This window comes from Ursus maritimus, unplaced genomic scaffold, assembly GCF_017311325.1.
Source record: "Ursus maritimus isolate PB19 unplaced genomic scaffold, ASM1731132v1 scaffold_33, whole genome shotgun sequence".
NCBI lineage: Eukaryota > Metazoa > Chordata > Mammalia > Carnivora > Ursidae > Ursus > Ursus maritimus.
In genome coordinates this window covers 16,907,905-16,922,553 of record NW_024425897.1, presented here as the reverse complement: position 1 = coordinate 16,922,553, position 14,649 = coordinate 16,907,905, and the positions used below count along the sequence as shown (strand labels likewise).

The 14,649-nt window shown below is 53.6% G+C and overlaps 1 protein-coding gene across 1 annotated transcript in view; it reads right to left on the bottom strand.

Annotated features, from left to right (window-relative positions):
- TESC (tescalcin) overlaps window positions 1–14,649 on the bottom strand; it is a 46,665-nt gene extending 32,016 nt beyond the window's left edge. The window contains exon 1 of the mRNA XM_040619881.1: window positions 14,331–14,649. Within this exon, the coding sequence (XP_040475815.1) occupies window positions 14,331–14,388 (58 nt within the window). The 5' untranslated portion in view covers window positions 14,389–14,649. The remainder of the gene's footprint in view (window positions 1–14,330) is intronic.

Sequence of the window (14,649 nt, the reverse complement as noted above, 5' to 3'; positions counted from 1 at the left end):
AGGGGCGCCTGGGTGGCTCCGTCGGTTAAGTGTCCGACTCTCGATCTTAGCTCAGGTCAGGATCTCGGGGTCGTGGGTTTGCGCCCCATGTTGGGCTCCATGCTGGGCAAGGAGCTTACTTAAAAATAAATCTATATATGTATAAAATAAAATATTTAGAACATGGAACGTTCACGGGATTTCACTACAGGGAAAAACCAACAGGCCACAAGATCTCGTGTATATGAAAGTTCATAATGACATACGTGTGCGCACAGGAGACCACAAGAAAAGATGCACAACAAAACAGTACATTGCTTCCAGGTGGTAGAATTCCAAGACATTCCTGTCTTCCTCTGGTCTCTTACTTCTGCTTATCTGTCCTTTAACTTTCCTGTAATTAACAGGGTTCACTTGTATAATCTTGAATTTTAACTCTGATGGCCAGAATGAAAAATGGGACAGACCGTAAGGAGGGCTGGTGAGGATGTGGAGAGATTGGAACCCTCGTACGTGGCTGATGGAGTGTAAGATGGCGTAGCCACTGGGGAAAAGGTTTCGTGGTTTCTCTATAAACACAGCACAGATTCACCCTATAATCCAGAAATCCTACTCCCGAGCACGTACCCAAGAGAAATGAAAAGAGACGTCGCACAAAAACCCGTACGGATGTTCATAGCAGTACGATTCGCAGTAGCCATAAAAGGACCACCCAACAGTCCATCAACAGGTGAACAGGTAAACCAGCCGTGGTCTGTCCACCCAGCGGAACGGGATCCGGTCATTAAATGGGACGAAGCATGGACACGTGCTCCAACACGGATGAGCCTTGAACACGTGATGCTAAGGAAAGAAACTAGGCCCAAGTCACATACGGTACGATTCCATTTGGAGGAAATGTCCAGAATCGGCAAATTAAGCCAGTCTAGAAAGGAGATTAAGGGGTTGCCGGGGTTTGGGGTAGGAGGAATGAGGAGTGATGTAATGCATCTGGGGTGTCTGCCTGGTCCTGGTCTCACCTGTCAGGCGGTGGAGTCCAGCTCACAGCCTCACTGTGTTATGCAAGGGGTCACCAGGCAGGAGACGGGGGTCACACAGACCAGGAGGTCAGAGACAACGCTCAAAAAGGAGGAGGCAGGAGATGGGGGGGGGCAGAGAAAGGGGCGTGAAATCTCCCACAAAGGCTGGTTTCCCTCATCTGACCCGAGAAGAAATGAACATCAGCCTTGGGCGCACCCAGTCTGGGGTGGCCAAGACTACCTGAGCCTTTATTTCCAGGGGCCCAAGTCCGGCGGCAAAGGGCACATAAAGTATCACCTGCCCCTTCCTGAATCCACGCTGGCCTGCAGGGGTGTGGGAGGCCGGACTGACTCCCCCGTGGTCCGCCTGGGTCACTCAGCCCTCTGACAGATGCCCCGCCACTCATTGAGAGACATTCCGTCAGTGCCTCGGCTTTGCTTGGCACCTGCTAGGTGCCAGGGGCGCAGGCGCAAAAGGCAGAGCCCTCCTCTCTTGGAAGCGGGCGTCACCTCGCTGGGATCCAGGATAATAAATGTGGTGTCCACTTGCCAGGAGCACCAGGGCTGGAGTGGGGCTTCCAGTCCACAGGGATGGGGTGGGGGACAAGGCCCTATGGGAAGGCTGAGGCTGGGGCGGGCAGGGCTGGCAGAGGCGGAATGGGAAGAGCTCAGGAAGCCCTGGGTTCTTCAGCATGGGGCGGGGGGGGGAGGCAGGCAAGGGACAGGGGAGCAAGGGTAGACAGGTATCGGCGGTCACATGCATTGAGCTAAGGCATTTAGACTTCACCCCAAGTTCACAGAGGATGCTAAGGTGGGGGACAAGATCCCATGTGCCTGGTGACAGAACGGAGGGTTGGTGCAAAGGACAGGATGCAGGGGACCCACTGAGAGGACCGCACGGGGAGCAGTCGGGGGAGGGGGGAGGTAATAAAGTTGCAAGGAGCAAGGGCGGCTGAAAGTCTGCTTCTGAGCTCTCCAGGGGCTCCCCAGGAGCCAGCCTGCCCCTCCATCTCAGTGCCACCCTGCACACAGGCCCCAGGACCCCGAGTGGCATCACTGGGCAGGTCTCCGCGGCTTCCGGGGCCCCTGGAGCTCCTCTGCTCACCGTGTCCTGACAGACCGGCCGGACTCAAGCCAAGCATCGTCGGACAAAGTCCCAGAATACAGAGGTGAGCCGGGTCAGACAGAAAGGTGGGCTCACGACATCGCCACCCAGAGCTGCTGGCTCAGTCCCCAGCTCCGCGTCCTACTAGACCGTCTCCCCGGGGCTGCTGCCTCCTCCTCCTCCGTGATACGGAGATAATAATAGCACCACCCTCGTGAGGCTGTTCACGCCGCGGAAAACAATCCAAATCCCATACGCACCACGCACAATGGCCAAATGCACAAACGGGTACACGCAAGCGTCCAGCCGCCGGCGGGCACATCAACAGAACAGGGGAGCGCTACCCAAGGGAACAGCGTGCGGCCACGGGAAGGCCGGCAGCACGGACCCTGCTACCACACGGCTGACCTCGAAAACAGGATGCCTCGTGGCAGAAGCCAGACGTGCAAGGCCACTGCTGCGTGCTGCCATTCACACGAAGCTTCTGAAATAAGTGAACCCATGGGGTTGCCAGGCGCCGAGAGTGGGGGGATTTCAGGAGCAGCTAATGGGCAGGAAGTTTCTTTTGGGGCGATGATGTCCTGGAACTGGATCACGGTGACGGCTGTGCAAGGCTGTGGATGCGCTTTTAATGCCCATATGCCCTGCACGCTCGAAAATGGCGAGGGCGGTGAATGCCAGGTGATGTCCATTCTCCCCCAATTAAATAAAAAATCACATGCATGTTGCACTGCGCCTGGCAGGAGGGGCTGGGACACCAGAGTTGCCACAAGAGCCGTCATAAGGACCCTGACGTCATAACCCTGCGGTACCTACTTGGCTCTTCAGTGGGCCCCCAGCCCGGCCGGGGAGGGAAGAGGCACTTTGCATGCTGCCCGGGGCAGAGCCAAAGCAGTGACTAATCCTGGGCCTCCAGGGGGAGAGTGGAGGGCCAGCCTCCAGGCCTGGAAGGGACCCGCCCTCACACACCCGCCCACTGCCCACCGCCCCGAAACTGCCTCCTGGTGCCCGATGCCCGGCTTCTCTCCTTCACCCACTCCAGGCGCTCAGCACGCACACATCACACACTGCTCCTTGCTGCTGGGATTCTTAAAGCAACCGAAGATGCCCTTGGGTGCACTCAGCCTTGGAAAGGAAATGATTGAACCCCATTCTAGTCTCCAAAGCAGCAGCAGCAACAAGAAGGTTAACTGCTGCCTTCTCTCCAGCCTTGGTGTGCAAACTTCAACCCAGCCCGTAAGAGCAAGAGCCATGGGACTCCGGCTCGGACGCGCCCCGGGCCCCAGCCGGCACGGGGACGGTCTCAACTGTAAGCTCAGGGTCCGAGGGTCTCACAAGGCTCTCGGCGGGTTTTTTCCACCGGGAATGAATCCTCCACTACTCAGGACCGGAGCAGGAGCTGAGACAGAACGAAGTGACTCGACTTTAGAGAAATCCTCCTCTCATGAGCCATGAGACAACTTGGAACACTGTCAGAGTGGGTGGGCACATGACTCTCCAAATCACAGTCTGTGCTTTGCTCCTCGGCGCTCGCCTCCCCACAGCTCTGCTCTGTTCTTTGCCATTTGCCTTATAGCAGCGGTACTCACTGCTGTGGGCTGGCGTGTCCTCGGAGGCAGGAACTAAGCCGAATGCCTGGCACCCATCATCTCATTTCGCCTCCTCCCAGGGCCTGCGTCGGAGGGTGGGTCCTGGGAGGGTGGCTGTCACACCCACTGTACAGATAAACCTCAGTCGTGGAGAGATTAAGTCATGTGTGGATCCGAGCGGCAGAACTGGGGTTTGAACCTGGGTCTGTAACTTTAGATCTGTTTCCACACAACACGCTCGGGCTGTGCACCCCAAGGCAGGATGAGGGGGGACAACGAACACATAGTGTTCATGTCACTGAAGAGACAAAAAGGTCTCCATTTTAATAAAAAGACTAAAGATGGGGAAGCGGCGGGGGGGGGGGAGCTGGTTAATCAGTAGAGATTTGAAGAGGGCGTCTTTTGGAGCATCTAAGGAACTGGTTTTCACATTCCTTCCAGAACTATCTTCAGCTCCAGATTTAGACTGAGGCCACATCAAGTGGAGAGAGGCTTACCCAAAGTAGGAAGGCTTACTGGATAAAGAAGTCCAATTCCTGCTATGTGGAGCGGACCCGGACTCCCCATTGCACTAGAGACCCCCGAAACACCGGTTATCAAAGAAGAGAAACCTCCCTTACACCACTAACCTTGCAAGGAAGGGCGACCCGGCAAGGCCAGAAGCAAGGAGGGAACTCACACCCAGCAGGGCGGGAGGGCCAGGCGCTGCTGAGGGGGCCCAGAGGCCTCAGAAGTGGCCTTGGTTCTATGTAAGCGAGGAGTGCGCCTCCTATCAAAAGCTGAAGCAGAGGGGGCGCTTGGCTGGCTCAGTCGGTGGAGCGTCCGACTCTTGATCTCAGCTCAGGTCTTGATCTCAGGGTTGTGAGTTCAAGCCCCGCGCTGGGCTCCACGCTGGGTGTGGAGCCTACTTAAAAAAATAAAACAAAAATAAAAAGCTGAAGCATAAAAGACCATTGCCCTGTGTAAGACAGGCCAGAGAAAGTATTCCCTACTGCCTCAGAAAATCAACGAGGAAGTGGACTCTGCTCAGGAGGGGGCCGGGCACACAAGAAAGGGGGTAAGGGTCTGTGATGAACCAGAACGCCACGCCTGTGCCGCGCACAGGTGAAAATGACAGTACAGGAAAGCCAGACTGAGGGAATCATGTGAAACGTGTTTCCAAACCAATGACCGCTCCAAGGGAGTTAGCACAACAAACGCAAAGCACTGTGGGAGGTGCTTCTAGGACCCAGGGACTCTCACGGGAGAGGTAGCTCAGGTTAAGCCCTTCTCCACTAGGTTTGGCCTCAGCATACATCTGGAGCTGAAGGACAGTTCCAGAAGGATGTGAAAACCAGGGGAGACAGCCCAATCAAACATGAGCTCATAATCAAAAACCAAACCACACAGGCAACTGAACCACCACAAGGGAAGACTGGAAGACACAATTAACTAAAGGAATGGCACCCTGTTTTAAATCTGTTAACAACGCCACGATCAAGTTGGATTTGTTCCGGGGACACGAGGGTGCTTCAGTATTCGCAAAGCAATCGAAGGGATACATCACACTGACAAGAGAAAAGATAAAGGGCATGTGATCATATCGATAGATGCAGAAAAAGCGTCTGACGAAATACAATACCCATTTCATGATTAAAACTCTCAACAAGGTGGATTTAGAGGGAATATACCTGAACATAATAAAGTCCACATATGGAGAGCCCACAGCTAACATACTCAATGATGGAAAAGCTGAGGACGTTTCCTCTAAGATCAGGAACAACACAAGGTTGTCCTTTCTCACCACTTTTATTCAACATGGTACAGGAAGTCCTAGCTGCAGCAATCAGACAAGAAATACAAGGCATCCAAATTGGTAAGGGCGACATAAAGCTGTCGCTATTTGCTGACGACATGATACTATATATAGAAAACCCTGAACAGTTCACCAGAAAGCTATTAGAATAAATGAATTCAGGGGCGCCTGGGTGGCTCAGTCAGGTAAGCGTCCGCCTTCGGCTCAAGTCATGATCCCAAGGTCCTGGGATCAAGTCAGGCATCAAGCTCCCTGCTCAGTGAGGAGTCTGCTTCTCCCTCTACCCCTCCCCCTGCTCATGCTCTCGTGGTCTCTCTCATAAGTAAAATCTTTAAAAAAAAAAAAAAAAAAAAAGCCAGAGATGGAAGTACGGCATAGGGAATAGAGACAATAATACTGTAATAACACGGACAGTGACAAATGGCAATTACACTTATCCTGGTGAGCTCTGAGGAGTGTACAGAATTGGCAAATCACTATGTTGCATATCTGAAACTAATGCTGTCTATCAACTATACCTTAATACATTTTTTAAAATAAAAAAGACTGGGGTGGGGGGTGCCTGGCTGGCTCCGTCAGTAGAGCATCTGACTCTTGATCTCAGGATCATGAGTTTGAGTCCCATGTTGGGGGTAGAATTTACGTAAAAATTTTTAATTTTAAAAAGGAATGGCACCCCAAGAGGGTGAAACAGAAGAGACTATACAGTAAGCGTTAATTATTACAAATAGTAAAAGAACACTACTCCATGACACAAGCAGTGAATCTAAAAACCATATAGAACTTATGAAGTGTTTTTCATATGTATTTTATAAGTCATCGGGGGACATCTGGGTGGCACAGTTGGTTAAGTGTCCAATCTTGGTTTTAGCTCAGGTCTTGATCTCAGGGTTGTGAGATCAAGCCCCACATCAGGCTCTGATCTCAGTGTGGAGTCTGCTTAAACCTCTCTCCCCCTCTCTCTCTGTCCCTTCCCACCACTCACATGCTCTCTGTCTCTAAAATAAATAAATCTTTAAAAAAATAAGTCATTGAAATTTAAAAACTTAAGGGGCAGCAAAATTGTAACAGCTAAAGAGAGAATTAGGGAATTGGAAGACAGACCTAAGGAAATGACTCTAAATACAGAAAAGAGCAATAAAACAATCGAAAATATGAAAGAGAGGTAAAGAGCCATTCAGAGAGAATGACATGACCCCATCTATTTCTAATACGAATTACTGAAGAAGAAAATAAAGTGGGGTGAGGGGAAAGAATAAATTCATAACATAAGAAACAAGCCTTCTTTAGAATGAAAAAGCATTAACAATTCCCAGGCAGAGTAAATAAAACAAATCCACATCTAGACACAATGCAGTAAAAAAAAAAAAAAAAAAATCCCAGAAATCTGGGTACAAAAGCAGACTTCTACCAAAAAACATCAATTAAATAAAAGAGCTGACTTCCCAACAGCAACAAGAGACCAAAACCAAGGTGCTAAGAGAAGATATGCAGAATTTTATACCCAGCCAAATGACCAACTGTGTATGATGGCAAAATCTAGACATTTTCAGACAAAGCTGACAACTCACAGAGATTGATTGAAAAAAATCTATGGAATGCTGTATCATGTAAGAAAATGAAATCTATAAGGAAAAACTTTCACAAGAATTAATAGGGTCTGCTAAAAACAATAATAAAACCAATGCACAGGTTTTAAAAATGTAGAAAAAACACTAGAGAGTGACACAGATTAAAGCATGTTAAGGTCCCTCAGCAGCAGCACAAGGGAAAGATAAACACCAGGCATGTCAAAGATGGCAGCCATGTTAAAAAAATGGAAGGAATTAGTGAAGTTAGAGAATGCCCTTAAAAGGGAGAAAGGCAGCCAGCTTCCGTAAGGTTTCTAATCAAAATTATTAGTACTTGCCAACAACTATTGAACACTTACAATGTGTCAAGAGCTTTAATAACATGCTCACTTAATCCTCACAATAGCGCTGTGACACATTCCCATTTGACAGATGAGAAAACAGAGGTGTGGAGGCCAAGGTGGTTGCCCAGAGACTAAAAGGTGGCCCACAGTTCAAGCCTTTACTATCTGCTGGTAAAGGCCATGGGGGAGGGGGGGGCAGGACAGTGTACATCCATGTGGGACCCTGGCTGCAGTCTTGGGGGATATAGGTGAGGAAAGAGCCCCTGGGAACACCAGGTGGGTAAGGCATGCTGAGTGCTCACTTGGGGTTGACCACTGGGACCCCCACCTGAGCACTCAGGAGAAAGGGAAGCCCCTTCTAACCACAGCACAGAGGGAAAGCCATTCACCGCAGCCGCCTTCTCTCACCATCCCGGTCTAGGACCCAGCCATGCCAAGCGTGAGGTCTCCTGCTGGCCTCTCCTGCCCACCCCCTCCCCCAGCCACCTGATCCCTGAATCCTGAATGAGCTTTCCCACCTCCTTGGGAGTGGAAGACCCACTTCTGACAGCCTGCCCATCCACAAAGGTCACACCGCTGGGACAACAAAGGGCCTTTTTGTCCTCGCGCTTACGGTGGCTGCCACCACAGCGGAAATCACCCACTTGACCTTCTGGCTTTATGAATTAATAATAAAGTTGGAACGGGAGACAGGACGGCTCGCAGGCCCAGGCACCACCAACCCCCCCCCCCCCCCACCTTGCTGGGTGCCACTAGCATGGGCCCTGCCTTATCTCCCCAAAGCGGTGGGCACTTCTGAGCCAAAAACACTTTATTGCCTTGGCTTGAGATAGCAAATACTGAAGGGCTTTGCGAGAGTAAAAGCATCTTATCAACACTCGAGGCATTCTGTCTGTACGACGACGGGGCCGTATGGCATGTCTGAGCATTGATTACATTCTAGGCTGCATTCCGGGGGCTATTAACTCACAAAAAAATATCCTGCCAGTGTGGGGCTGGGGGTGGGGTGAGAAAGAAAGATGCATAAGGGATCTGATAACTACTAATTCGCAGAGCTAGGAAGTCTTGGAGCAGACTGGCAATTACTTTCATGCAGAGAAAACACAAGTTCTTTCTCTGAAACAGGCATGAGCCACTCAGTAAGACCCCAGGAAACAGAGGGGGCTGTACATTCCTGCTCTTCCTCCCAGAGCCCTTAACGCCCCTCACACTGCCCACCACCGAGCTTGCCCTCCCTGGGGGCAGCTCACAATTCTAGAACTTTCCATAGCATGATACCGAGCTTATCTGCCTCGAGGTCTAATTCTCCCCCTTCCAACTTAGTAAACAAGTGTGTAGGACCCTATTAATGAGGTCACGGGGTAACAGTGGTTGCCTGCCCCAGATATGCAGACCCTTTGTCTCAGTTTACGTCGTATGGGGTTTGGGTCACCTGGGAAAAGCAGTTCTAGAGTTTGGATTTCACACTTGGCATCCAAGTGACCTTGAGTAGTCCCTTCAAACGTCTGGGCCTCAGTTTCCTCATCTGTAAATGGGCAATGATATGCTATAATGGTGAGATGACCCGGGCCAGCCAGAGTACAAAATGTCAGCAGGGGTCAAAGCAGGGGTGCTTCTGGGTGCCCGCAATGAAGTTCATTTGCCACCTGGCCCTTTAAAAGCTTCCCAAAGCAGCCTGCACTCTTCCACACGGCAAACACCCAGGGAGGTGAGCAGGGGGGGATCTGGGTACCCCGGAGGGCTAGGGCCACTGTGCCCACACCGCCAGACCATTTCTCCCCAGCTCCCCCCCAGAGCTCAGCCTGGGGGGGGGGGGACTGACCCTCCCCAGGCCTCACAGACCCCTTTATTCCTCCCGGCCTGGGAGACAGTTTTCCATTTTTGCTAAAAAAAAAAATGGTTTTTAATTATTTTCTGATTAAGGTACGATTTACATACAATGGAATCCATTTTCGCTGTTTTGTGAACCTGATGTGTCCTGGGGAATCCGCTTCCCTCCCCCGCCCAACCACACAGACACAATTGTGTGCCCTATTTCCTGGGGCTCAGAGATTGCCCAAGGACCCCAGGGTAAAAGCCATAGTCCACCCACAGGAAACAGGGAGGGAAGCGGGCAGGTTTGTACTGGCCATTTAGCCTCACAAGCCTCAGTGGGGGACAGGAGGAGCTCAGTAGTACCGGCCAGCCCGCACCCCCGGAGCTCCTGGAGGGCAGGGAAGGCATCCGGCCCACCTGGGCATCCAGAGGGAATATGGCACACAGCAAACAGGCCAAGCTGTGACCTGGGGCCACAGGAGGACTTTACAACCGCCAAGTAGTGGCCAGCAGCGAGAGCCCAGGGGAACACGGGGTGCCACCCCCACCAACCGGCATGGGCCACCCAGGCCTCCGCTTTCCTCCCCGGGGAGGAAGTCTGGGGATCCCACCAGACACCGAATCCCAGCTCTGCTTCTCGGCAGCCTGTGGCCTCGGGCACGTGGCATGCTCTCCCCAGCATCCGCGTCCTCGCCGGAAAAATGGGAATCCACGGCGTCCCCCCCCCCGGGGGGGGGGGCGTTGCAGGAGCAGCTGCGGATCAACTGCACGGCTCGGCTCCATGTTTGGCAGATGACAGGCGCCTGGTAAACACTGGCTGTCACCATGAAGAGGTCTGAACTCCAGATCTGGGACATTGTTTTCTCTTCTTCCTTCTGGCAGCTTCTTGGCATCTACATGGATCTGCCTGTGGAGCTGTTCTGGAGTCTGAAGGAAAAAATAGACCCTCCACCTTTCCCAGAATCCTCCACTTATTATTTCCTTTCCAGCCCCAGGAGCGGGCACGGATGGGGGGGGGGGGGGGGGGGGGGAGCAGGAAACAGCTACCTCCAGGCCAGCTCAAGGTGGTAAAGGGAGCGATTGGGCTTCAGGCAGGGATCCCCAAGGGGCCTGTCTTCCTGCCGGGGGCCCTCTTCACACCTCGGGACACACGCTGGGCTTCACTCCGTTCCTGCTGCCGAAGGAGCGTCAGAGAGGCCAGCTCCGGGGGTTAATGTGAATTTTAGTGTTCTAAGTAGTCCACTTTCTTGGCTCAGAAAAGATGTTTGGGAAGACTTTTTTTTTTTTTTTAGGTTTTAAATCAATCAATGAGACTCTTACAGGCAAGGGGAGGTGGGTGTGCAGCTCTGAGGATGCCCTGCGTGGGCAAGCTTGCGCTCGGCCTATTTTTGGTGGGGCTGGTTTAGCGCTGAAGCCGACAGGTGCGTTTCCTGGGGCCAGGAGGGCTGGTGTGGCCCCGGCCGGCCCTAGGGTTTTCTCCTGGACACACACTCCAAGGCAATATTCGATGGATTATAAAGACCCTGAGGTCCCCAGCTCTTCAGCATGAACCCCTATGTTGTGAGCACCGCGCGGGCATACCAAGGTGAACAAGGCACCTTCTCCCGGCTCTCAGGAAGCTCCAAGTTTCGAGGGGGTGGCAGGTGACAGAGCTGACAGCTCTAACATGGTGTGGGGTGTGCTATAATGGGAGGGAATGCAGGGGCTGCGGGAGTCTCAAGGACACGCATTAACCCTCAAAGGCTGGACTGAAAGCAGGCAGGAGGGCTTCTGGAAGGGAGCAATAGCAGAGCCGAGCCCCGAATGAGGAAGAGCGTGGGCTTTGTCAAGAGACGGGGTTAAGGGAACATGTTTGCAATCTTAACCCGGCTGCTGGTTACAGAAGTGTCCCCTTACGTAAACACCAAATTATGCACAGTCAAGTGAAGAGTGCTCCAGGCAGAAGGAATGGCTTGCACAAAGGCCCAGAAGTGAGAAAAATAGATGTGCGGGCTGTTCCTATCCCTTCTGCATTCCTAGAAATCGGAGGCAACTCCACACAGCGAAAGCACANTGTCAGCAGGAAATGGACTTGGGGATCCTCTGATCCCCCACTCCTCCGCTTATGATCTGTGGGGCTGCCAGCAAGTTTCTTTATCCCTCTGAGCCTCAGTTTCCTTATCTGTAAAATGGCCGTACTGCCACCTTCCATGGACGATTATAATGAAGATTTCACCAGCGTGCATGCCAAGCGTTGAGCGCAGAGCCTGGTGCTCAAGGAATGATGCCCATCACCACCATCCCGTGCTCATCCTGCTTGTTATTTCCAGAGGGAGTCCTCAGGAAGGGACCAGGCTGACTCTTCAGATTAGGGACCATCTTGGTTCCTCAAAGAGGCAGGGTGAGCCCAGCACCCTTGTGGGCACAGCCTGTTCCTTGGCTGACTGGCCTTACTTAGGCTGAATGTTTCCCCAGGATTCCTGTGGGTGCAGGATCCTGGGAGCAGACACGCCCATGCCACACCAAGTACTTCACATCTGTATATACGTCATCTTACTGAAGCCATATAACCAGCCCAGGATCCAGATGGGACCACTGGCTCTTAGAAGTAAGAGGACTTGGTTAAGGTCACGCAGCTAGGAAGTGGGACCAAGCCTTAACTCTTCTTCGCTGTGGTTCAGAGTGATGGGGACATACGAACGGGTTGAAAAACATGGCCAATACTACTAAACACTTGCCCAAGGCCACACACCTAGCAAGAGCCCCTCCCCAACAAGCTGAGCCCTGACTGCAGCTACATTACAGTTCTCATTTATTGTCCTCAAAGTCTTCCCACCACGGGGCCTTTGCATTTACCATTCCCTCTGCCCCCAACTGTACTTTCCACTCATCTTCGCGAAGCTGGTTCTTGTTGGAGTTTCTGTTCCATGTTCACCTCCTCAGAGAAGCCCCCCTGGTCCTCCCTAGAGAAATGTTTCCATGCCCTTCCCCTGACTCACACCACTGTGTCTCCCCCCGCAGGAGTATTATCCTCTCTGGATCGCCTCTAAATCCCCAAGTCCTCCGTCAGTAAATACTTGAATGGGTTAAAATGCCCAGACTGTGCCAGCCCCTTTCAGAGGACAAGGGGGAACTTTCCTCCTAATTTAAAGTTCAAAGAACTGAAGGTATTCATGCTCCCCTCTAGTCTGACCTCACAGCCCCTTTCCTGACATGTCCCCCCTTCCCTCTTTGGGGTAGGAAACTGGAGTCCTGGGCAACTAGAAGGGAAGCTTCATCAGCCACTTGTAGGAAAGTTCCAGGGGGAACACTCAGCATCTGTCTTCCCCACAGGAGCCTGGACCCAGGAAATGGACACGATTCCCAGCATGCTCTGCGGTCCCATCACCTGTCAAACTCACCACCAGATGGAATTCCCCCCAACGGCCTGCGTGGGGGGCTGCCACTTTGCTGGCAGAAATCCCAGCTACAGAGAACCCTGACTTCTACCAGTGCAGATCCAAGGCAGCGAGAGTTCACTCAACCAACAGTACCAGGGGAAACCCAAGAAAGAAAGAGGGGAAACCTACCTCCTCTCTCACGTAAGCCTTGGGGTTGAACTGAACTTATAACTTTTATATTCACACATCGTTCAAAATGAAACTACAAAAAAATTTACAGTGAAACGCTCACTCCCTCTTCGTCCCTTCCACCCAATCTGCAAGTATTCACCCTTCTTACTTTCTTGTGGATTCTTCCTCTGTCCTTGATGCAAATAAAGCAATTACAAATATACGCTTTTATTACTTATTTTTTTAAAGTGTTCCATGTTATGTATGCTACAGTTTTTCCCCCCTCCACAGATAGTTCTGTGATTGCACACGTGAAAACACAACACATGTGTATGTGATGTGTAAGTGTATACACCTACGCACCCACCCAGACCAGGTATTGAGGTGCTTTCTGTAATTTTCACCCAATTCTCCTAGACAGAAGTGTTTAGATTAGGGGATCAGCAGGTGTCGCCTTTCAGCCTTGGCACAAGTGGCTGGGTCATCCCCGCCCCCACCCAGGTGATCAATTATGGACCTGATTAGCTGCCCTAAACTCAAAGCACGTGCAGGGAGCCAACCAGCTCCCATTTCTTGAGCATCTAGCAGGTACTAGCAGAACTTCCATTCTAGAGAGAAGGAAACCGAAAGATGAAGTGACTAGCCCAAGGTCACACTGCCAGGAAGTGGTGTTGGCAGGATTCATATCTGCCTGTCCAGTTTACCCACTCACCTGGTCTCCCTAGGTCTTGGGTCCACACTCCCCTTATCACAGCTGGGGGCAGAACCCGGCACCCCGAGGTCAGAGCCCAGGGTCAAGTTCCCGGCACCCCCTGGACGGGGGAGGACAAACGTTTCCACCGTCACTTCCCTGCGGTCAGGTCGGCCCCGCGGAGCGGCCTCTCCGTGCGCCCAGCCTCGGGCCGGGCCGGACACGGGGCGCGTAGCCTCTGCAGGTCCCAAGGGTCCGGGCAGCTCAAGGAAGGTCGCCGAGCTCTGCCCAAACGCTCCGCGGGCGCTGCCAGCTACCTGGCGACGTGAGCCCACCTGAACCCACTTTACAGATTGTAGGACAAGAGAGACGCAGAGGGACGGGCTCAGCCACCCGAGGTCGCACGGCCGGGAAACGCCCAGTCCGGCTGCCACCCAGGTCCCGCCGACTTCAAAACTTTCCGGCCCCTGCGCCTCGCGAACCCGAACGACTTTCAGGTGCGGAGCGGGCGCACCAGCTGGGCGGCCCGAGCTCTCGCCCTCGGAGCCGGGACTCCTGCCCTGCCCTGGGGGAGCCGGGGCCCTGCTCCCTCCCCGGTCCGCAGTCCCCAGGCCCGGGGCGGGGGAGGGGGGGTTCCCTGCCAACTCCGTGGGCGCCGAGGCTGAGCGGCCGCAGCACTTACTCAGCATCGCCGCGGAAGCTCCTCACCGCAGCCTGCAAAGTGCCCGGCGGGGACCCATTTGCAGGAGGGGGAGACTGAGGCGCAGAGAGGGCCAGGAGCTCGCCCAAGGTCACACAGCGCAGCCGCGCGGAGCCGGGCAGGCGGCCGTGGGCTGGGAGCCACGAGCCAGCCGGCCGGCGGTCCCCGCCCGTGTCCCCGCGGGATACTCACAGCCGGTCTTGCCCACGAGCTCCCGCACCTCCTCGGACGCGGAGTGGGCAGCGCCCATGGTGCCCGCAGTGGGGACCCGGGGCGCGTGTCCCTCGCAGGCCCCGGGCTGGCGTCGGCTGCGCAGCGGCCGTCCGGCTTCGGGTCCAGCGCGGGTCGGGACGCCGAGTACAGGTCTGAGCCGCGGGTTCCGCGTGGGGCGCGAGCGCGGCCTCTTATAGCGGCGGAGGGCGGCGCGGCGCGGTCCTAGCGCGCGCCGGCTTCGCGCACTGCGGGGATCGGGGAGCGCCCTGCCCCGGGCCAGGAAAGGCGGGGAGGGGTG